We start from the raw sequence: 24,256 nt of genomic DNA, 5'->3' as shown, positions 1-24,256 counted from the left end.
AGGACTGGAGGACCTGAGTCATATGATTTAATAGGTTAGGACTTTATTCTATGGAACGTAGAAGACTGAAAGGAGATTAGATAGAGGTATACAAAATTATGAGGGGTGTAGATAGGGTAAATGTGAGCAGGCTTTTTCCACAGAGGTTGATTGGGACTACAACCAGAGATCATGGGTTAAGGGTGAAAGGTGAAAAGTTCAAGAGGGTTGTGAAAGTGTGGAAGGAGCTGCCAACGCAAGTGATGCATGCAAACTTGATTTCAACGCTTAAGGGAAGTTTCGATAGGTACATGGATGGTAGGATGGTTCCCATGGAGGTCAATAGGAGTTGGCAGTTTAAATAGTTCAGCATGGACTAGAAGGGCTGAAGGGTCTTTTTAATGCTATATTGCTCTACGTTTCTATGACTATATTAGAGTAGGTTAAAAGATTAGCACATCATGGGCTGAGATATTGTGCTCCCTCTATGGCATACCAGAGGATGTCACAACATCCAGAGATTCAGCTGTGTCGTTCTGCTGCACTCTTCAGTCCATTGCGATAGTGAAGGGGTATTTTATTGTAATGTGATGTTCAGCAGGAATGATCTCATGATCCATTTGAAGAAGAAACTGAAGGTTGACAAGAAAGAATGACTGCCCTTCATTACCTATAAAGCATAGGTAATGCGAAAAGTTGTATAAAGATGTACCTTTAACCATGACCAAACTATTCTGCTTTTAGATATAGCTTCTCCACCACAGAGTTTTGAACAGCTCTACAATTTTGTCCTACTCTTTTGAGGAAGAATACTCCTCGTTGCTCCAGGATCTTCTAGACTGAGCAGGAATTGGAACTGGTTTATTATTGTTGCATGTACTGAGATAGACTGGAAAGCTTGTCTTGCACACAATTAATTCAGGTCAAATCATCACACAGTGCACTGACCAGAAAAGGACATTAACAAAATTCAAAATAAAGTGTAATAGCTACAGAGAAAGTGCAGTGTAAGTAAACAATGAAGTGAAAGATTATAATAAGTTAGATTGTGAAGTCAAGGGTCTGTCTAATCACACTAGAGAACCATTTAAATCTTATAACAGTGGAGGAGAAGCTGTCCTTGAGCCCTGTGGTACATGCTTTCAGGTCTTTGTATCTTCTGTCTGGTGGAAGAAAAGAGAGAATGTGCAGGGTGTCTAGGGACTTTGATTATGCTGACTGCTTTACTCGAGCAGCCAGACTCTACGGAGGGGAGGCTACTTTCCACGATGTGCTGAGCTGTGTCCACACCTCTCTGCAATTTCTTGCAGTCATAATGCAGAGCAGTTGCCATACCAAGCTGTGATGCACCCAAATAGGAACGCTTACCACTGTTCACTGCTCTTGGTGGGGAGGTTTTAATGTTTTACCCTGTCACAAAGCTTCCCATCTGTTCCTTACTTACTTTACTTCTCATAAGTGTTGTCGGGCCTGACAATTTCTTCCACCATGTGTTGTTCATCTTTTGGGTCACTGTGAAAATCCTGCAGAACAACCTCACTGCCAAAGTGTTTGAGCTATGCCCATTATTTCAGGAACTCTATCTCAGCCTGGGTGTCCCCTCCTTCTCTGCTGTAGCCCAAATTCAGACTTAATCCCCAATCTCACCATTCATTGAATCATCAAACAGAGGCATTTGGACTGGTACATGGAGGGGAGGGGCTTGAAGGGGTATGGGCCAGGCACAGATAACTGGGACCAGTAGGGAGGATGCTGTGGTCAACGTGGATCAGTTAGGCCGAAGGGTCTGTTCCCATAATGCATTACTCTATGACTATGACTAGAGCATGAAGGAGCAGTTGTCCTCAAAGGTCAAAGATAAACTTCCATAAGACCCAGACATTGTTTTACAGAATGTTACCTAAAATATGTAATGGTCTCTATATCACTTTAATTCTCCATCCCTGTCACACTCTATGAAATGATCTCCTGAAATGAAGCTTGAGGAACATCTCCACATTGTTCTGCTACGGACAGTCCTGTCTTCCGGACTCAACACTTGGTTGAACAATTTCAGATACGGTTCTGTGGCTCCAATTAAAGATTCTCCAGACCCATTTTTTGTCTTATTACCATTTTGCACTGTCTGCACTGCACTGTCACCCCCTTCCCCGCTGTCATTCATTCCTCTGCCCTCCTCTTCACGATTAACGTTGTTCATGACGGGTCAAATCATATTTAGTGTTATGTGCACACGTATTGGTGCAATGAAAAACTTGCTTGCAGCAGCATCACAGGCACAAAGATACAGAGAGCGCAGGATATAGAAATTATACATAAATTACACAATTAAGGCAATGAAGAGAGAGAAAAAAAGTGCAGAAAGAAGAACCTGCAAATGAAAACTCACTTCTACCTGTTCTGAAATATTGAATATGGTTCATTGCTGCTGAGCATCGATCGAACATTTTTCTAAAGCTATGTGCCGGTGACTGCACCTGTACATAGATGTACTTATACATATAACAATAAACTCGACTTTTCTACTTTGAGCTTCATTTTCTCAACATTTTCGTCGTTTAAAAACACAGCAATGCTCCATCTCTGGGTCTGACAGATCAACAAGTCTTCACAATTAATCCCCCCCCCCCGACAAAAAACAGCCATTACCCAGAGGTGGTCTGTCAGTAGTGCGCACGCGCCCGTTTAGCAACCCCCCCCCGCTGCCGTCCCGCTGTTCCTACATGCGCATGCGCTTCAGGTCGAGAGCGCCCCGGCAGCACCGGAGCGCAGGCGCGGTTGGACTCCTGTTCCCCGCATGCCGAGTGCCGAGTTCACACCACGTGACGTCGCCTTGGTTACGGAACGCGGGCGGCGGTGAGGCCGCATCTCTGGAACCGAAAACACAGCTCGCCTAACTAAACCAACAAGGGCAGGTTGAAAATCATCCGATTAAACAGTTTTTAGATTTATGCTAGGAAAAGGAAAGAAAGAAAAACGGAAGTTTTGCACGGAAAAACAGAAAGGACAGAGCAGTGAGTGCTACAGTGCCTTTTCCTGTGGTGCCTCCATAGCTGTGTGAAGCGCCAGAGGTAGATCTTAAATTACTCGAAAGGAGACAAGAATAGATTTTGTCAAGATGTAAATAATAATTATGTATATTTACAAATATACACATACTTCAAGAAATGGTAATTGTAGAAAGGGGTAAGATTCGTTAACATTAAAACAGATGAGGATAAATTATGATATTTCAGTGCATAAAGGTGAAATTAGCTTTACAGTGGGTGGAGGAAGTGAGAGCATTGAACGTTGTATTATGGTCTGATTCAAGCACAACAATCAGGAGTCTAAAAGAGGCAAAACCAGATATGTGTGAAATAATACAGCCCTTACTTAAACATAAAATGGTGAGACTCTGTGTATGTTTTATGTGGATTCCAACACATGTTGGTATTAGTGGGCACGAGCAAGCAGATAAATTAGTATAGCAGGCAACTGGAAAGCTGATGTGGACATTCAAATAAATTGCAGTAGATGAGAAATGAAAAACAGGAAAACATCTTTATAATATTCAGAAAGAAATGGGATGGTCGAGGAATGCAGGAAAGATTAGGACGGAGAAAGTGATATTGCGATTGAGGTTTTGGGCACACAGGCTTAAACAGGACATGTTTTTAATGAAGAAATACAATAATGGGAGGTGTGAGTACTGTAATCAACAAGAAATGTTGAAGTGTTCAAGATATAATCAAGAGAGGGGATGGCTGTTAAAATACAATTTAACAATAGCAATATTTTGCAGACAGGATCACAGGATGATTGCTTTAAATATGAGCTCATTTCTTTAAGAAATCAGGTGTTTTTTTTAATAGAGTTTGATACAAAAATAAATATATAGGTGTCCTAACCCACACTCCAGTTCAGAAGGTGGTGGTAATGCACCATAAAGCTATTTGCCAACTGTCATCAAACCTCAGGAGAAGGTGGGGCTACATTTGACCGCTTTGAATCGGTGGACTGGTTAGTATTCAAGGACTTGGCAGCTAACCTCGATGAGTATGCCTCAGCTGTCACGGACTTTATTTGGAAATGCACGGAGGACTGTGTGTCTCGCAAGACGATCCGGGTATTCCCTAACTGGAAACCTTGGATGACATCTTTATAATATTCAGGAAGAAATGGGATGGTCGAGGAATGCAGGAAAGATTAGGAGGGAGAAAGTGCTATTGCGATTGAGGTTTTGGGCACACAGGCTTAAATAGGACATTGTTTTTAATGAAGAAATACAATACTGGGAAGTGTGAGTATTCTAATCAACAAGAAATGTTGAGGTGTTCAAGATATAATCAAGAGAGGGGATGGCTGATTGTTAAAATACAATTTAACAATAGCAATATTTTGCAGACAGGATCACAGGATGATTGCTTTAAATATGAGCTCAGTTCTTTAAGAAATCAGTGTTTTTTTTAATAGAGTTTTTTTTATAATCAATATTATATAGTCAGCCAACAGACTTTTTGTCCCTCTTCCCTCCAGGAGAAGGTTCAGGAGCTTGAAGACTCATACGGCCAGATTTGGGAACAGCTTCTTTCCAACTGTGGTAAGACTGCTGAATGGATCCTGACCCAGATCTGGGCCGTACCCTCCAAATATCTGGACCTGCCTCTCAGTTTTTTTGCACTACCTTACTTCCCATTTTTCTATTTTCTATTTATGACATAATTTAAATTTTTAATATTTACTAATTTTAACTATTTTTAATATTTAATATTTGTAATCTAGGGAGTGTGAAGCGCAGAATCAAATATCACTGTGATGATTGTACGTTCTAGTACCAATTGTTTGGCGACAATAAAGTATAAAGTATTTAATAGGAGAGGAGGAGGTTTGGCCATAGGGGAGGGGAGGGACTAATCTGATTTAGGTATAGGAAGAGACCTGGTATATCCATATATATAAATTAACATAGTAGATAGTCAAATATACTGGGGCAGGAGAACCAACCAATTTGAAATAGTAGGACTGAGACTTATGGATTTTGTGGTAAATTGGATTATTGTTGGCACATGTACCAAAATACATATGGGAGTGGCCATTGTGTGAGCGGACAATTAGGGTGGGAGGCTGAATCTTTGGCTCAAGGGGTTTCAGCGAGAACAGGTGAAGGCTGACATATCCATTCTATTGGATGTGGTCTTTCATTGTTTCAATTGTGTTTCTTGTATTTACTGTGAATGCCTGGGAGAAAATGAATCCTAGGGTTGTATATGGTGACGTATATGTACTTTGTACGTATGTATAAATTGCACATTATACATTTTGTACGTATGTACAGATTTGGGGTACATATGTGCTTTAATAAATCTACTTTGAACTTTGTTAATCTTCTTTCTTTCTTTGTCTCTTAGTGTCTAGCTAGATAAGGAGAATGGTTCCAGGCTTAGTGGTGTGTTTTACATGTCAGATGTGGGAGTTATAGGATACCTCCAGTGTCCCTATTAACTACATCAGTGTCCCTGTTAACTACATCCTTAAGGCAGTTTTAGGGAACTGGAGTTGCAGCTGGATGACCTTCGGTTCGTATGGGAGAATATTGAGATTGGTGACAGATAGGAGCTACAGGGAGGTAATCACCCCTAAGTTGCAGGAGGCAGGTAGCTGGGTGACTGTCAGGAGAGGGAAAGGGAATAGATAGACAGTGCAATGTTCCTCTGTGGCCATTCCCTTTAATAACAGATATGTACAGGTACTGCTTTGGTTTAATACACACAAAATGCTGGAAAAACTCAGCAGGCCAGGCAGCTTCTATGGAAAGGTGTACACATTGGATGTTTTGGGCTGAGACCCTTTGTCAGGACTGGAAAAAAGAAGCCACTTTGGATACCTTTGGTGGGGGGGTGGGGGGGTGGGGATGGAATGACCAATCAAGGAAAAGCTGCAGGTCTCTGGCACTGAGTCTGATTCTGTGACTCCAAAAGGAGTGCAGTAGTGATAGGGAATTCATTAGTAAGATGAACAGACAAGCAATTCTCTGGATGTGAAAGTGACACTGGGATGGTAGTTGCCACCCAGGTGCTGTGGTCAGAGTCATCTCAGATTGTTTCCACATTTGACTAAAGGGGGAGGGTGAGCAGCCAGAATTTATGGTACTAATGTCATTGGTAGGTAAGGGGATGATGTCCTGAAGAGAGAATATAGGGAGCTGGGTAGGTAGCCAAAAAGCAAGACCACAAAGGTCTCTGGATTGCTGCCTGTGCCACATGCCAGTGAGGTTAAGAATAGAATGAGTTGGCAGATGAATGAGTGGCTAAGGAATTGGAGCAGTGGGCAGCATTTCAGATTTGTGGGTCATTCTAGTATGACCTGTACAAAAAGGATGGGTTACACCTGAACTTGAGGGGGACCAATATCCTTGTGGGCAGATTTGCTAAAGCTGTTGAGAGTTTAAACTAGTTTGGCAGAGGGATGTGAACCAGAATGATAAGTCAGAGGATGGGGAAGTTGGTGTTGAGACTGTGAAGATGGATAGACAATTGGTAGGGAAAAACTGCAGTCAGTGGGATAGGCTGAAGTGTGTCTATTTTAATTCAGAAGTTTAGGATGATGAGCATGTGGAATTATGATGTGGCCATTAAGGAGACTTGGCTGTCACTGAGGCAGGAATGGCTGCTGGAGATATCAGACTTTAGATGTTTGAAAAGGGTTAGGAAGGAAGGTAAAAGAGGTGGAGGAATGGCATTGCTAATCAGGAATTGTATCACAGTTGCAGAAAGGGAGGACATCATGGGTGAGTGTAAGTAAGAAACAGGAAGGCAGCAACCACTTTATTGAGAGTATTCTATACACCATACAATCGCAACAGAGAAAAAAAAGGAATAGATTGGGAGGCAGATTTTGGAAAGGTGCAGGAATCAGTTGTTTTCAACTTTCCTAATATTAATTGGCACCTCCTTGGTGCAAAAGGTTTAAATAGTGCAGAATTTGTTAGGTGAGGTAAGGGAACACCAGTGAGAAGGACTTTGACATTTGTGAGAACAGTGAAAAACAAGCTGACATGCTAGAATATGTCAACATTAAGAGGACGTGTTGGAACTTTTGAAAACATTAGTCCCTGGGGCCAGACTGGATATGCTACAGTAAGCAAGGGAAGAAATTGCTGCACTTTTGGTGATCTTTGCATCTGCAATGGCCGCAGGAATAGTACCAGGTGATTAAGGAGGATGGCAAATGTTATTTCTTTGTTCAAGAAAGAGAGCATTGATAACTCGGGGAACTATAGACCAATGAGATTTACTTTAGTGGTGGACAAATTATCGGAAAGATTGTTAGAGATATGATTTATCAGCATTTGGAAAAGTATAGCCTGATGAGGGATAGCATGGCTTTGTGAGGGGCAGGTCATGCCTCATGAGTCTGATTAAATTCCTTGAGCATGTGACAATGCATACCAATGAAGGAGGAGCAGTGATGAGTATATGGACTTAAGTAAGATGTTTGTTAAGATTCCCAGTTGTTGGCTCATTCAGAAAGTCAGGAGGCATGGGATCCAGTGTGGACTTACAATTGGCTTGTCCATAGAGGGCAGAGGATGTTTGTAAATGGAGAGCATTTTACCTGGAGGTCAGTGACCTGTGGTGTTCTGCAGAGATCTGTTCTGGGAACCCCTGTTCTTTGAGATTTTTATAAATGACTTGGATGAGGAAGTTGAATGGTGGGTTAGTAAGTTTGCAGATGACATGAAGGTTGGGGGAGTTGTGGATAGTGTAGAAGGTTGTCATAAGAAATGGCTACTACGAGGGTATCATTTTAAGATGATTGGAGGAAAACATATAGGGTTGTCAGAGGTTGATGTTTTTTACGCAGAGAGTGATGAGTGCATGAAATACCCTGTCAGGAGTGGTAGTAGAGACATTTAGGGACATTTAAGAAACTCATAGGTAGACATATGGCTGATAGAAAAATGGAGAGAAGGTTAGATTGATCTCAGAGTAGGTTAAAAGCACAACATCATGGGCTAAAGGACCTGTACTGTGCTGTAATGTTCTATAGTGAAGGACATGCCTTGCGTACTGTCCACACATATCAGTGCATCACGACAGTGCATTGAAGTCATACAAAGTCAAACAATAACAGATAATAGATATTGTGGGTTAATGAAGTAGAGATGAGGGTTGAGGGTGAAATATAATCAAAGTGGTCAAGAGAAGATGAGACAATATTGTTGGAGTCAATGATGTGCCGAGCCAACGTGGAATGAGAAAGCAGGATAACTCCCTTTGAAAATCTTGTCTTTCTTGTGTTGAGAAGGGGGGAAATTGTGTTGTAAAGTTGGGTCTGGACAGGCTGCTCCTGAGTGACAGGAGAATGATGAGCAGTAGGTCACAGCCAAGTGCGGAAAGATTACTGTTGTTAAAACAGCAATATAATGAGTAGGTGTCAGAATAACTTTTATATATATGGTAGTATAACCTTTAGAACAGTGAGGATGCTGGATGCACTGTGAGAGAGAAGGGGAAAAAAATGTTTGTAGAGGCTTTCTGCTGTGAAACAGATTGAAATATAGCAAAGTTGAACACTTAGCAGTTATGGTGAAAAATATATGACTAAATAGAGTCTGAGGAAGCAGGTTAGTCAAAGGAATTCACTGGTTTCTGTCATGCTGTTACTAAAAAGGAATCAAGCTGGAAGTTATTTCCTACAAAGCATTGACAGGATTAGATCATTACTTTTCTGTGTATGAAATTTCCATATAAGGTTCGCCTAAACAATAGGGAAGAAAACCTACCCAAGTTTGTAAATACTGATTTTATTTCCTAGTTACTGTTGTTCGATCTGGATTAATGCTAGGGTTCCGTGCAGCCAAGTTCAGATCAGGGATTGACTTGATTTGAAATGGTGAAGAACACATGACAATAGTTTAAGGCTGAAGTTTATTTTTTTCTCCCTTTGTTAGAGTACATTGGGACCAACACACAAGCAAGATGGCTGGCAATCATTTGAAGAAGTTTCAGAACCTGTGCCAGCCAGGGCAGAGCAACTATGTTGTCCAGCTTGTAGACTAATTGACAGTGTGTTATATAGCAGACTATGAGGAAAATGCTATAAACACAATAGACTTCAAGGAACCATGGAGGCTGAAGCCCCTGATTTACCTGTAGAGGTAGGGGAATTTTACTGTTTTATTTAAATTGGGTGTCTCTAAGAACTAGCTGGTTTCTCTGGATCTAGTTATTCCAACCTGCCTCCTGCCTGTGCTGTCCGTAAATGAGCTCATGCAGACTCTGATGCTTGTATACTACCTGGCACCGAGTCCTGTAAATCTGCAGCACTTTTTCTTGGTGATTTATACTCTCTCTTTTTTCCCAAGCATTTCCATAAGACCATAAGACATAGGAGCAGAATTAGGCTATTTGGCCCATTGAGTCTACTCTGGCTGATTTATTATCGCTCCTGCCTTCTCCCAGTAGCCTTTGACACCCTTACTAATCAAGAACCTATCAACCTCTACTTCAAATATACCTAGTTTGAGCCACCACATACAGTAGAAATAGTGTAACACACATCAATGTTGCTGGTGAACGCAGCCGGCCAGGCAGCATCTCTAGGAAGAGGTACAGTCGACGTTTCAGGCCGAGGCCCTTCGTCAGGACTAACTGAAGGAAGAGTTAGTAAGAGATTTGAAAGTGGGAGGGGGAGGGGGAGATCCAAAATGATAGGAGAAGACAGGAGGGGGAGAGATGGAGCCAAGAGCTGGACAGGTGATTGGCAAAGGGGATATGAGAGAATCATGGGACAGGAGGCCCAGGGAGAAGGAAAGGTGGGGGGGAAACCCAGAGGATGGGCAAGGGGTATAGTGAGAGGGACAGAGGGAGAAAAAGGAGAGAGAGAGAAAGAATGTGTGTATATAAATAAATAACGGATGGGTATGAGGGGGAGGTGGGGCATTAGCAAAAGTTAGAGAAGTCAATGTTCATGCCATCAGGATGGAGGCTACCCAAACGGAATATAATGTGTTGTTCCTCCAACCTGAGTGTGGCTTCATCTTTACGGTAGAGGAGGCCGTGGATAGACATGTCAGAATGGGAATGGGATGTGGAATTAAAATGTGTGGCCACTGGGAGATCTTGCTTTCTCTGGCGGACAGAGCGTAGGTGTTCAGCAAAACGGTCTCCCGGTCTGCGTCGGGCCTCGCCAATATATAGAAGGCTACATTGGGAGCACCGGATGCAGTATATCACGCCAGCTGACTCACAGGTGAAGTGTCGCCTCACCTGGAAGGACTGTCTGGGGCCCTGAATGGTGGTAAGGGAGGAAGTGTAAGGACATGTGTAGCACTTGTTCCGCTTACAAGGATAAGTGCCAGGAGGGAGATCAGTGGGGAGGGATGGGGGGGACGAATGGATAAGGGAGTTGCATAGGGAGCGATCCCTGCGGAAAGTGGGGGGGGGGGAGGGAAAGATGCGCTTAGTGGTGGGATCCCGTTGGAGGTGGCGGAAGTTATGGAGAATAATATGTTGGACCCGGATGCTGGTGGGGTGGTAGGTGAGGACCAGGGGAACCCTATTCCTAGTGGGGTGGCGGGAGGATGGAGTGAGAGCAGACGTATGTGAAATGGGGGAGATGCGTTTGAGAGCAGAGTTGATAGTGGAGGAAGGGAAGCCCCTTTATTTAAAAAAAACAAGACATCTCCCTCGTCCTCGAATGAAAAACCTCATCCTGAGAGCAGATGCGGCGGAGACGGAGGAATTGCGAGATGGGGATGGCATTTTTGCAAGAGACAGGGTGAGAACAGGAATAGTCCAGATAGCTGTGAGAGTCAGTAGGCTTATAGTAGACAACAGTGGATAAGCTGTCTCCAGAGACAGAGACAGAAAGATCTAGAAAGGGGAGGGAGGTGTCGGAAATGGACCAGGTAAACTTGAGGGCAGGGTGAAAGTTGGAGGCAAAGATAATAAAGTCAACGAGCTCGCATGCGTGCAGGAAGCAGCGCCAATGCAGTCGTCGATGTAGCGAAGGAAAAGTGGGGTCAGATACCAGAATAGGTTTGGAACATAGATTGTTCCACAAAGCCAACAAAAAGGCAGGCATAGCTAGGACTCATACGGGTGCCCATAGCTACACCTTATAGTGTAAATAGTGTAAGTAGCTTTGGTCAGGCTATTATAGGAGAAACTTGAATGAGTGCAGAGAAGATGTACAAGTGTAATGCCTGGGTTCACATCTGTACTGTTATGCTGTAGGTATTTCACTTAGCAGCTCTATAAGAGCTGTTTGTTCTGCTTTCAGACTGTGTGGGTTATTGTTGAAGGTAAAGGATGATGTTGAATAGGTGCCATCCAATTAGTGGGAGGTTTTTCTTGGTGAGGGACAATAAGGTTGGTCTTTGGCTTTTGTTCAAGAGGAGATGAAGAGAGAAGACACTGGGGAGAATCGGTCGAAGCATATGATCCAGTGGGAGACCTGTTTGTTCGAGATGGATTGGAAGCGACGCTCAGAAGGTGGTGTGTGCTTTCACGTTGACCGAGGGTCCAGCACACGAGTGACAGAGAAGTTGAAGATGAGCTCCAACTTGTGCACATTTGAGTGTTTAATTAGAATGGACCCTTTTCTTTTTGTTATTCTTTACTAACCCTTCAGTTAAGATTCATAAATATAGTTCTCTTAATCATATGCAGTGTATTGTCTGTTATTTCGTGGCATTAATTTGTAATGGTGGCAAATGACACAGCATCCACACAAACAGGGAGTTTTGGGATGGACTCACACCTCAATGTCACACGTTTGATGGGGCCAGAGATTGTCTTCCCTAGATTTATCCAGCTGAGGAGACCAGAGTGTTTCACAAAGTTGCGGCCAGGTCTTGAGGGCCTGAGTTACAGGGAGAGGTTGGGCAATCTAGGTCTTTATTCCTTGGAATTGGGGAACTGAGAGGTGACCCTATAGAGATCTACTCTTTACTCTTTCCACACTCATGATTGTGGGGTTAGGCACAGCTCAAATGTTTTCTATAAATTTGCCAATGACACTGATGTTGTTCCAGAATCTCAGGTAGTGATGAAAAGGCATGCAGGAGTAAGATAGATAGGTTTAAAAGGGAACAGGAGGACAACAACTTCATGCAGAGGATGGTGAATATATGAATGAGCTGCTAGAGGAAGTGGTTGAGGCAGGTACAATAACAACATTCAAAATGCACTTGGGTGAGTATCCGACAGGAGGGGTTTAGAGGGATATGGGAATCACTTGGTATCACAGGCAAATCAGGCCGAAGGGCCTATTCCATGCTGAGGTACTCTGACTTGATGCCCTGGTTTTCTGTGGTCATGGCACACCTTGACTATCCTGCATTCTCCATGCAGCCATGGTTTCCTTGCACTGCAGGCATCAAAGACAATGGCTCTCTTTCTGTCAGCCCTCATTGTGACTTTATCCCATTTGCTTGTCTAGATCCCAAAGCAGTCCTTCGCATTTGCTGCAGTTTCCTGCTCCCTTGATGTATTGGAACAGGAAAGTCGTGCGAGGAGAAGATGGCGGTGCGACGCTGTGTGCAGCGGCCACTCTGGTGATGAATAGCTGTCATCTGTCGAGTAGGGTGCTGTGCACAATCCTGATTTGATGGAGGCAGACGTGAGAGCATGGAGGAACATCTGGTGAAACTTCTGAAGTGCCTGTTTCGCTGCCGCTGCTACTGTGTGATCCAGAATCTCTAGAGGGGAAGGCCCCGAGTCCTCGGCTTTGCTTGTTGCTTGGCGGCTGGGGCGGGGTCGAAGCGCTCGGCAGAGATGGTGCTTGGTGCTCGCTGTCGGAGGCTGGTCGGAGGCTCAAAGTTTTCGGACGGACTCAAGAGTCGGCTGCGGTCGGGTGCTTCTAGGGTGCTGCGTCATCAAGTTTGCGGCACTGGAGGTTCGTGGCAGGGAGAGTTTCTCCCTTCTACCGTCTGTGTGAGATGATGGGCTATCGGGACTTTGACTTTTTTACCGTGCTCGTGGTCTGCTCTTTATCAAATTATGGTATTGCTTTGCACTGTTGTAACTATATGTTATAATTATGTGGTTTTGTCAGTTTTAGTCTTGGTTTGTCCTGTGTTTCTGTGATATCATACTGGAGAAACATTGGGTCATTTCTTAATGCATGCATTTCTAAATGACAATAAACCAAGACTGAGTGTCCTCATAATCTAATCTAAATCTATGGCGGGGAAGTGGGTTGGACAGATGCATTCTGCTTGTGTGAGGAGGATGAAGAGTAGCGACAGTGGGGCTTTACTTCTCCCAGAAATCTCGCAGAAGCATTTAATGTCTGCAGTGCACTCAAAATGTCAGAACATCCATTACCTGGGAAATCCTGGCCTTTGACTTCCTGCATTCCACCAGGACTGCATCCAACAGTGCAGCACTCCCATGAGAACTGAATTGAAATGTCAGCCTAGATTTTTGAGCTTTGGTACTTAAAGAAAAAGAATGCTCTAATCTAACGGACTGCAGGATATTTGATAGCCCTCGCCCACTTCTCAGTTCAGTTCAGTTTCGTTTATTGTCATTTAGAAATGCATGCATTAAAAAATGATACAACGTTCCTCCAGAATGATATCACAAGAAAACACAGGACAAACCAAGACTAAAACTGACAAAACCACATAATTTTAACATATAGTTACAACACTGTAAAGCAATACCATAATTTGATAAAGAGCAGACCATGGGCACGGTAAAAGAAAAAGTCTCAAAGTCCCGATAGACTCATCATCCCACGCAGGTGGCAGAAGGGAGGAACTCTCCCCGCTATGAACCGCCAAGCGCCGCCAACTGGCGGATGCATCACCATTGGAAGCACCTGACTGCAACGAACTCTGAGTCCGTCCGAAAACTTCGAGTCTCCAACCAGCCCCTCTGACACAGCCTCTCCGAGCACCACCCTCTGCCGAGCGCTTCGACCCTGCCCCGGCCGCCGAGCAACAAGCAAAGCCGAGGACTCGGGGCCTTCTCCTCCGGAGATTCTGGACCACACAGTAGCAACAGCAACGAAGCAGGCATTTCAGAAGTTTCACCAGATGTTCCCCCGTGCTCTCACATCCGTCTCCATCAAATCAGGATTGTGCACGGCACCCTACTTGACAAATAACAGACATCACCACTGGAGTAGCCGCTGCAAGCTGTGTTGCGCTGCCATCTTCCCGCTTCTGCACTTGATACTGATTTTACTCTTCCGTCAGGAGTGACTGGATTGAGGTACAGAGCTGGAACACTTGTTATTTTTCCCTTCAATCAGTGATACCTGCCACTTTACCTGTTTAACTACGATAGGGCCGAATAAATATACCAGGCTTGATTTTAAGTGCCATGTTTCCAGAATGATTGTGATAAAAGAAAACTGATATAAATAACAGGGGGATCATTCGGGTGGTGTGTGACGTGTGGCCAAGTGGTTAGGGCATTGGACTAGCGATCTGAAAGTCGTGGGTTCGAGCCTGGACCGAGGCAGCATGTGTGCCCTTGAGCAAGGCACTTAATCACACAATGCTCCAGTCTACCCAGCTGAGAATGGGTACCGGCAAAAGTGCTGGGGGTTAACCTCGCGATAGACTGGCGTCCTATCTGGGGGGGGGAAGAGTCTCGTACTCTCAGTTGCTTCACGCCGCGGAAACCGGCATAAGCACCGGCCTGATGGGCCACAAGGCTAGTGACAGACTTTAATCTTTTAATCATTCAGGTGGTGCAGAATATAAACCAGTTTGTTGAATGACCCCTAAAATATCCTGCACATGTTTACTTTCTCAACATAAAATGGGTCAGGAAATCATCACTGCTAGAATGTAAGGAGCAGTCTGAATCTTATATTGATGACAGCATAGCAGGAGAGCCCATTGTACCAGTATTAGTGGCTTCTCTCCAGCTCTTTCTCTGTCACCCTGTAAATATTTTACTTTTAAATGGTACCTATTAAGTAGACCAGTAAGGTTACAGTTGAGAAATGGAAAACAGAGTGAAAGAGGAAGAGAAGAATCACCTGTCAGTGGACCTTTCCTATTGCATACTAGAGGAAATAACTCAGTTGTGAGTCACATCTTCACAAAAAGGTTTCTTTCATTTCTTAATTTCTGTCTTCTGACTTCTAAAGTGTCTACACTGTCTACAGATTTTGCCAGATATTGAAAGTGAGATCTCACTACAGTGTCATGCAAAGGGATTGTGCTGTGCTTGAGCTTGTATCTCCAATTAATGGCATGGGTGCTCTTTCCAGAAGAGGTCAGCTGGATAGTGAAGACATATGTTTCAAAAAGAACAGAGAGGGAGGCAAAAGAGGTGGGAACGTGGCATTGCTAATTAGGGATAGTGTCGCGGCTGCAGAAAAGGAGGAAGTCATGGAGGGGTGGACTACTGAGTCAGTGTGCATGGAAGTCAGAAACAGGAAAGGGGCAATAACTCTACTGGGTGTTTTTTTTATAGACGTAACAGAGACATCGAGGAGCAGATAGGGAAGCAGATTCTGGAACGGAGCAATAATAAAAGGGTTGTTTTGATGGGAGATTTTAACTTTCCTAATATTGATTGGCATCTCCTTAGCGCAAGGGGTTTAGATGGGGTGGAAGTTTGTTAGGTGTGTTCAGGACATAATACAAGAGGAGAGACTGTACTTGATCTGGTATTGGGAAATGAACCTGTTCAGGTGTCAGATCTCTCAGTGGGAGAGCATTTTGGAGGTAGCGGTCACAACCCTATCTCCTTCACCATAGAATTGGAGAGGGGTAGGAGCAGGCAGTTTGGGAAAACTTTTAATTGGGGTAGGGGGAAATATGATGCTGTTAGGCAGGAACTTGGAAGCATAAATTGGGAGTAGAAGTTCTCAGGGAATGCACGGCAGAAATGTGGAAAATATTCAGGGAACACTTGCATGGAGTTCTGCACAAGTGTGTTCTATTAAGGCAGGGAAAGGATGGTAGGGTTAAAGAACCATGGTGTACAAAGGATGTAGAAAATCTAGTTAGGAATAAAAAGAAAGGCTTACAAAAGGTTCAAGAAACTAGGTACTGTTAGAGCTCTAGAAAATTACAAAGTTGCTAGGAAGGAGCTTGAGAATGGAATTAGGAGAGCCAGAAGGTGCCGTGAGAAGGCCTTGGTGAGCAGGATTAAGGAAAACCCCAAGGCATACTACAAGTATGTGAAGAGCAGAAGATGAGCTGTGTGAGAATAGGACAAGTCAGGTGCGATAGTGGAAATGTGTGCATGGAGTCGGAGGAGGTAATGGAGGTATTTAATGAATACTTTGCTTCAGTATTCACCAGGAATAAAGATCTTGGCAATTGTGGGGATGACTTACAGTGGACTGAAACACTTGAGCATATAGACCGGGGGTGTCAAACTACCAGCCCGTGGGTCGGATGCGGCCTATGAAGGGGTCCAATGTGGCCTGCGGGATAATTTGGGGAAAATAAAAGTATATTCACGACCATTTATTATGTCTCTGTACGGCAGCCGCTCTCTCTCCCACCGCCGTCTGTGCTGCCTGCTGCACCGGCAGCTTGTTGTGTGTACTTAGAAAACAATAGGCGGCAGTTAACCACTAGGGCCCCACTTACATCGTCAGACACAGTATAAGCACACAGAGTACTCAGGTAAGTAACACCTGTAGTAAGGCTGAGACTATTTGCTGCTATGGTTCAAAATGCTTTCCAAGAGAAGAAAATTTGACATTGAAGGTCGGATATTCAACGATAATTGGAAAGATCGTTTTTTCTTCTGTGAGGTCAATGGTAAACCTGTGTGTCTGATATGCTCGCAACAAGTGGCTGTGGCAAAAGAGTACAATATCAAACGACATTATGAGACGTCGTACGGAGAAAAATATGACAAGTATGTAGGATGACTGAGAACGCAAAAGGTAAACGAGTTTGAAGCAGCTCTGAAAAAACAGCAATCAGTGTTCACCAAAAGTCGAGAGACTCATGATGGAACTTTCAAGGCCAGCTATACTATTGCCAACAAAACAGCTGCTGTGTCGAAGCCATGTACTCAGAGGGGGAATTCTTCAAAGTGTGCATACTGACGGCGGCTGAGCTGGTGTGCCCTGAGAAGAGATAGGCTTTTGGTAATGTCAGCTTGTCAAGAAATACCGTGGCAGAGAGAATCGGGGACCTTGCAGGAGATTTGAACAGTCAACTAAAAGACAAAGTGAAGTCATTTATTGCCTTCTCTACTGCAATTGATGAGAGCACCGACGTGACTGATGTAGCTCAATTGGGAATATTTATTCGTGGTGTTGATGCATCCTTGACCGTCACCGAGGAGTTTGTGGAGATGGTGCCCAGTGTAACTCAGCTTTGAAGTATAAATTTGAGACTGTGGGTCTGGACTCGTTCTATCAATACCTGGGACTGATGTACCCCAAGATGACAGACTTTGCCTCAAAGATCCTTTGCACGTTCGGGACAACATATCTCTGTGAGCAAGCGTCCTCCATAATGAACATTAACAAATCCCAACTGCGCTCGCAGCTGACACACAGACATCTAAATGACATGATGAAAATCACAGCTGCCCAGAAACTGGTCCCTGATGTTGACAGGCTGGTTAAAGCCAAGAGATGTCAGGTGTCTGGAAGCAGCAAGTGAAAAATGAGTGACACTGTTCGATGCACTGCGACTTGTAAGCAAAATGCATTATGAAATATCGAGTGTCATAATATTGTGATTCATTCATTTACTGACTATATTATTGTAAATGTGATCACTTCAATAAAAATTAGAGGCTAACTGTGTTTTTTGTCTGAGTTTGATTGCTGGAAGCAGGCTAATAAAAATTAGGTGCAGTTGTGTAGCCTACGTTTACAATTTGTTTCGTTACGTCTACATTTGTGTCTGCTAATGTTTGATTTCAAATGGTTTATTAATGAAAAGGGTGTGGCTCCCAAAACAATCAGCCAAAATAGCATTGTTTTTTCTCTCTCTCATCACAACCTTCTTGTAGCCTACGACTATAAGTTAATACCAATCATAAAAATAATGCTTGCTCGGCAATCTTCTTCATAAGAAATGAAGTTCATAAAGCGAAACACTTTGTAGTTATAGCAGAGACTGAGACACAGGTTGAAAAAACGCAGGCAACGAAAGCTGTGGGAGCATGCGTGCACGCACAACTGATCCAGCCCGCATGAAGTCGCATTTTGCCCAATCCGGCCTGTGACCTAAAATAAGTTTGACACCCCTGTTATAGACATTAAGAAAGAGGATGCGCTGGAGTCTTTGAAAAGCATTTAGATAAGTCACAGGGACCGGACGCGATATACCCCAGCCTGCTGTGTGAAGCCTGAGAGGAGATTGCTGAGCCTCTTGTGATGATTTTTGTATCATCAATAGAGATGGGAGAAGTACAGGAGGATTGGAGGGTTGCAAATGTTGTTCCGTTGTTCAAAAAAGGGAGTAGAGGTAACCCAGGAAATTATAGACCAGTGAGTCTGACTTCAGTGGTGGGCAAGTTGTAGGAGAAGATCCTGAGAGGCAGGATTTATGAGCATTTGGAGAGAAATAATCTGATTAGGGATAGTCAGCATGGTTTTGTCAAGGGCAGGCCGTGCCTTACGAGCCTGATTGAATTCTTTGAGGATATAACAAAACAAACACATTGATGAAGGTAGACCAGTGGTTGTAGTGTATATGGATTTTAGTAAAGCATTTGATAAGGTTCCATATGCAAGGCTCCTCTAGAAATTATGGAGGCATGGGATCCAAGGAGACCTTGCTTTGTGGATCCAGAATTGGCTTTCCCACAGAAGGCAAAGGTGGTTCGTATTCTACATGGAGGTCAGTGACCAGTAGTGTTCCGCAGGGATTTGTTCTGGGACCCTACCTGTTTGTGATTTTTATAAATGACCTAGATGAAGAAGTAAAAGGGTGGGTTAGTAAGTTTGCTGATGACACAAAGGTTGGGAGTGTTGTGGATAGTTTGGAAGGTTGTCAGAGGTCACAGCCAGACATCAATAAGATACAGAACTGGGCTTAGAAGTGGCAGATGGACTTCAACCCAGATAAGTATGAAGTGGTTCATTTTGGTAGGTCAAATTTGAAGAAAGAATATAATATTAATTATATTATAATCTTAGCAGTGTGGAGGACCTGAGAGATCCTGGGATCCACGTCCATAGGACACTCAAAACTGCTGTGTAGGTTAACAGTGTTGTTAAGAAGCTGTATGGTGTGTTGGTATTCATCAACTATGGGATTGAGTTCAAGAGCCGTGAGGTAATGTTACAGCTATATAAGACCTTGGACAGATGCCACTTGGAGTATTGTGTTCAGTTTTGGTCACCTCACTACAGGAAGGATGTGGATACTATAGAGAGAGTGCAGAAGAGATTTACAAGGATGTTGCCTGGATTGGAGGGCGTACCTCATGAGAATAGGTTGAGCGTATTTGCCCTTTTCTCCTTGGAGTGATGGAGGATGAGAAGTGACCTGATAGAGGTGTATAAGATGATGAGGGGTGTTGTTCGTGTGGATAGCCAGAGTCTTTTTCCCAGGGCTGAAATGGCTAACACGAGGGGGCATAGTTTTAAGGTGCACAGAAGTAAGTACCTAGGGGATGTCAGGGGTGTTTTTTCACAGGGAGAGTGGTGGGTGTGAAGAATGCACTGCCGACGGCAGTGGTGGAAGTGGATACAATAGTGTCTTATAAGAGCCTCTTGAATAGATACATGGAGTTTAGGGAAATAGAGAGCTATGCACTAAGGAAATTCTAGGCAGTTTCCAGAGTAGATTACATGGTTGGCACAACATTTTGGGCCATAGGGCCTGAAATGTGCTGTGGATTTCTATGTTCTATTACCTAAAAGAGTAATCTATTGACCTTTTAAGATCATGGCATGAAATGTTATTTTGATTTGGAGTATGTGCTAATAGACATCGGGTGTGGTGTTGAGTTTTAAAATAGATTTATCATTTATCAGTCATTGGGACTAGTACATCTGGCACTTTTGATGATGGCTGCAATCTCTTTTGTCAGATCATCTGCTACATCCTGAGCTTCCTGTCCTCATCAGACAGAAGGGAGGCATCGCTGGTGAGCAGAGCCTGGTATGCTGCCTCCCTGGATCGCAGTCTACAGGTAATTTATACCCCGTACACACTACAACACCCAACCGGCGTTTTCAGATTTAAATACTCTGGAGAGTGTTTTAGAAAAGCTCCGTTTTCGGGGGAGGAAAACGCCGTTTCAGTGTGGACGGAGGGTCAAAACGAAGAGAAAAAGCTTCGGTTACGGATTTATCCGGTCTAGTGCGGACGTAGCCTTAGTTTCAGAACCTCTGGTTCTGGATTACTGCTTCTTGCGTGGCGGCCATTCACATATTATCTTATTTATCACATTTAAGAGTTGGTTTGGCACCTCTTAGACATGATGGGCTGAGATCGGCTCCACCTTCACACATTGTCTTTAGGTGCCAATTAGGAGTGTGTGTGCTAACAGATTTATTGATTATTTACAGTGCTTTCTGTCCCTACTCTGCATGTGATTGTAATGCTCAACTGTTCCTTCTCCAAATCTCAGATCATTCAACACTGAATGAAGTTGAATTACAGTTTGAATTACATTGCTTACAGTTTGACTAAGGCTATTAGCAGAAGCCAAGCAGAGAATGAGAATAGCGCACTTAGCCAGATGCAGTCTGAGAGAAGTGCTTTCGGGAGAGAGTGGGAAGCGTCTGAAACGACTTATACATCTGGAGTGGTGCAGACAGTGTGAGATCAAGGATATCCCAATTGAGGAAGAATTAAAAGTTTTGCATATCTCAGGTATAAGAGGGATTGAAGGTGGAATTGGAATATCAGTGAATTGGGGTGGGTTAAATTGGCTGTGTAATAGGTCCTGATGAGGTTTGAGTGGCTTGCCCAGGTACACTTAGCTTGGCTATCATGTTCTGAGCAAGTTGGATCTCAACATGTTTCAAATTTGAAACAGGTTTTTTATTTGTGTAGTTTAGAACTATGTGATTGAGAAACAGAGACCGTGCCAACTTGGAAAGCTTCCTGAGTATTCAAATACTCAGATATTGATGATTCCATAAGCCGTGTTGTGGGCTGCATGCCAACTTTACAGTGTACTGCTGATTTCTGCAATTTCCTTTGCATTTCCCGTTCAAGAAACCGATAGTCACATCAGATATCGAAACGATAATACAGGGACAAGATCCAGACACACCTCTCCACCAACAAAACACGCAGCTTATGGCAAGGTCTGCATACCATCGCAGACTTCAAAACTAAGCACGTGGTGCTGCCTCTGTCTCAGATGAGCTAAATCTTTTTTACGCTTGATGTCGCCAACACTGAGCCCCTGAGGAGAGCCACGGAAGCAACCTGCACCTTGATCATCTCTGAGGCTGAAGTACGCAGGTGTTTCCAATGAGTGGTCAGTCGCAAGGCTGCAGGACTGGACGGCATCCCAGGGGGGTACTCAGGATGTGCACGGCACAACTGACAGGTATGTTTACAGATATTTTAAAACTCTCTCTCTCCCAGTATAGAGTGCCCTCCTGCTTCAAAACATCCACCATTGTCCCTGTACCCAAAAAGACCAAAGTAACATGTCTGAACGACTGACGTCCTGTCGCACTCAGCTCAATAGTAAGCAAATGCTTTGAGAGACTGGTCAAGGACTGACACAACTGATCGACAGATGACACAATCGTCACAGCTCTTCACACTGTCCTTACACACCTGGAGAAGAAGGATGCTTATGTAAGAATGTTGTTCTTGGACTACAGTTCAGCTTTCAACACCATAATTCCCTCCAGGCTTGACAAGAAGCTCAGATTCCTCGTCCTTCACCCCGCCTTGTGCAGCTGGATCTTGGACTTCCTGTCAGTTCGTTGATAGGTGGTAAGAGCGGGCTCCCTCACCTCTGTCTCTCTAACCCTCAATACAAGAGCCTCTCAGGGCTGTGTTCTAACCCCCTCCTTTACTCTCTATGTACCCATGACTGTGTTGCTACCTGCAGCTCCAATCTGCTAATTAAATTTGCAGACGATATTACATTGATTGGCCTTACCTCAAGTAATAACATGGCAGCCTACAGAGAAGAAGTAATCACCCTGACACAGTGGTGTCAAGGAAACAACCGCTCCCTCAATGTCGCAAAAACAAAGGAGCTGATTGTGGACTACAGAAGGAATGGAAACAGGTTAACCCCTGTTGACATCAATGGATCTGGGGTTGAGAGGATTAACAGCTTTAAGTTCCTCAGTATACACATTACCAAGGACCTCACATGGTCTGTACATATCAGCTGTGTGGTGATAAAAGCACCTCTTTCGGGCTGGCTGGTGGTGCAATGACATCAGCGTCAGACCCGGGAGCGGAGGTTCCTGGGTTTGAAACCAGTCGGGTCCGCTCCCGAGTACGCTTTCCATCCGTGCCGGGCTGAGTGTCGATCGCAACTCGACCTCGTAAAATAAAGGGAAAAATACTGCGAAAATGTCTGTGTGAGGAGAGGCGCACCACATAGTCTCTCTCTCTCGCTCTGTGCCTTGTAAAAAGCCATGAAAAAGACATCATCACGGACACATGCACGCACACGCACGCAATTACACGCTAAAAAAAAGCACCTCTTTCACCTCAGATGGTTGAAGAATTTTGGCACGAGTCCTGAAATCCTAAGGACTTTCTACAGGGACACAACTGAGAGCATCCTGACTAGCTGCATCTCTGCCTGGTATGAGAACTATACGAAGGGTCTCAGCCTGAAACGTCAACTGCACCTCTTCCTACAGATGCTGCCTGGCCTGCTGCGTTCACCAGCAACTTTGATGTGTGTTGCCCTGTTGTACATACTATTTATTACAAATTACTATAAATTGCACATTCAGATGGAGATGTAACTCCTTATGTATGTGAAGGATGTAAGAAATACCTGTAAAGTCAATTCATAAGATATAGGAGCAGAATTGGGCCATTTGGCTCATTTGAGTCTGCTCTGCCATTTCATCATGGCTGATCCAATTTTCTTCTCAGCCCCAGTCTCCTTCTTTCTCCCCGTATCCCTTCATGCACTGATCAATCAAGAATCTATCAACATCTGCCTTAAATATACATAAAGACTTGGCCTCCACAGCTGTCTGTGGCAAAGAATTCCACAGATTCACCACTCTCTGGCTAAATAAATTCCTCATCATCTCCGTTCTAAGAGGACGGCCCCCTATTCTGAAGCCGTATCCCTTGGTCTCAGACTCTCCCATCATAGGAAATATCCTTTCCACATCCACTCTATCAAGGCCTTTCACCATTCAATAGGTTTCAATGATGTCCCCCCTTATTCTTCTGAATTCTAGTGAATACAGGCCCAGAACTATCAAACTCTCTTCATATGACAAGCCATTCAATCCTGGAATCATTTTTATGAATCTCCTTTGAACCCTCTCTAGTTTCAGCTCATCCTTTCTAAGATAAGGTGCCCAAAACTGCACACTCCAAGTGAGGGCTCACCAGTGCTTTATAAAGTCTCAACATTACATCCTTCCTTTTATATTCTAGTCCTCTTGAAATGAATGCTAAGATCGCATTTGCCTTCCTCACCACAGACTCAACCTGTAAACTAACCTTTAGGGAATCATGCACAAGGACTGTCAAGTCCCATTGTGCCTCAGGTTTTTGTATTTTCTCTCCATTTAGAAAATAGTCAACCCTTTCATTTCTTCTACCAAAGTGCATGACTGTACACTTCCCAACACTGTATTCCATCTGCCATTTCTTTTGCTCATTCTCCTAATCTGTCTAAGTCCTTCTTTAGCCTACCTACCTTCTTAAAACTACCTGCTCCTCCACCTATCTTCATATCGTCTGCAAACCTTGCATCAAGGCCATCAATTCCATCATCCAAAATCATTGACATATAATGTAAAAAGAATTGGTCCTAACACAGACCCCATGGAATACCACTAGTCACTGGCAGTCAACCAGGAGCGGTTCCCTTTTTTTTGTCTCCTGCCAATCAACCGGTGTTTTATCCATGCTAGATTCATTCCTGTAATACCATGGGCTCTTAGCTTGTAGGCAGCCTTGTAAAGGCCTTCTGAAAATCCAATTACGTAATATCAATTGATTCTGCTTTGTCTATCTGGCTTGTTATTTCTATAAAGAATTCCAGCAGATCGGGCAGGATTTTCCCTTGAGGAAACCATGCTGACTACGGTCTATTTTATCATGTGCCTTCAAGTACCCTGAGATCTCGCCCTTAATAATGGACTCCAACATCTTTCCAACCACTGAGGTCGGACTAACTGATCTGTAGTTTCCTTTCTTCTGTCTCTC

The 24,256-nt window shown here is 43.8% G+C and overlaps 1 protein-coding gene across 1 annotated transcript in view; it reads left to right on the top strand.

Moving 5' to 3' along the window:
- Positions 1–2,788: 2,788 nt before the first annotated feature.
- fbxl9 (F-box and leucine rich repeat protein) overlaps positions 2,789–24,256 on the top strand; it is a 46,145-nt gene continuing 24,677 nt past the window's right edge. Inside the window, 4 exon segments of the mRNA XM_072279291.1 lie at positions 2,789–3,050; positions 4,498–4,561; positions 8,915–9,121; positions 19,956–20,057. Coding sequence (XP_072135392.1) covers positions 9,089–9,121; positions 19,956–20,057 — 135 coding nt within the window. The 5' untranslated portion in view covers positions 2,789–3,050; positions 4,498–4,561; positions 8,915–9,088.

This window comes from Mobula birostris, chromosome 15 (genome assembly GCF_030028105.1).
Source record: "Mobula birostris isolate sMobBir1 chromosome 15, sMobBir1.hap1, whole genome shotgun sequence".
Classification (NCBI taxonomy): domain Eukaryota; kingdom Metazoa; phylum Chordata; class Chondrichthyes; order Myliobatiformes; family Myliobatidae; genus Mobula; species Mobula birostris.
Note: the sequence above shows the minus strand (reverse complement) of the source record. Positions and strands in the feature narration are given on the sequence as shown.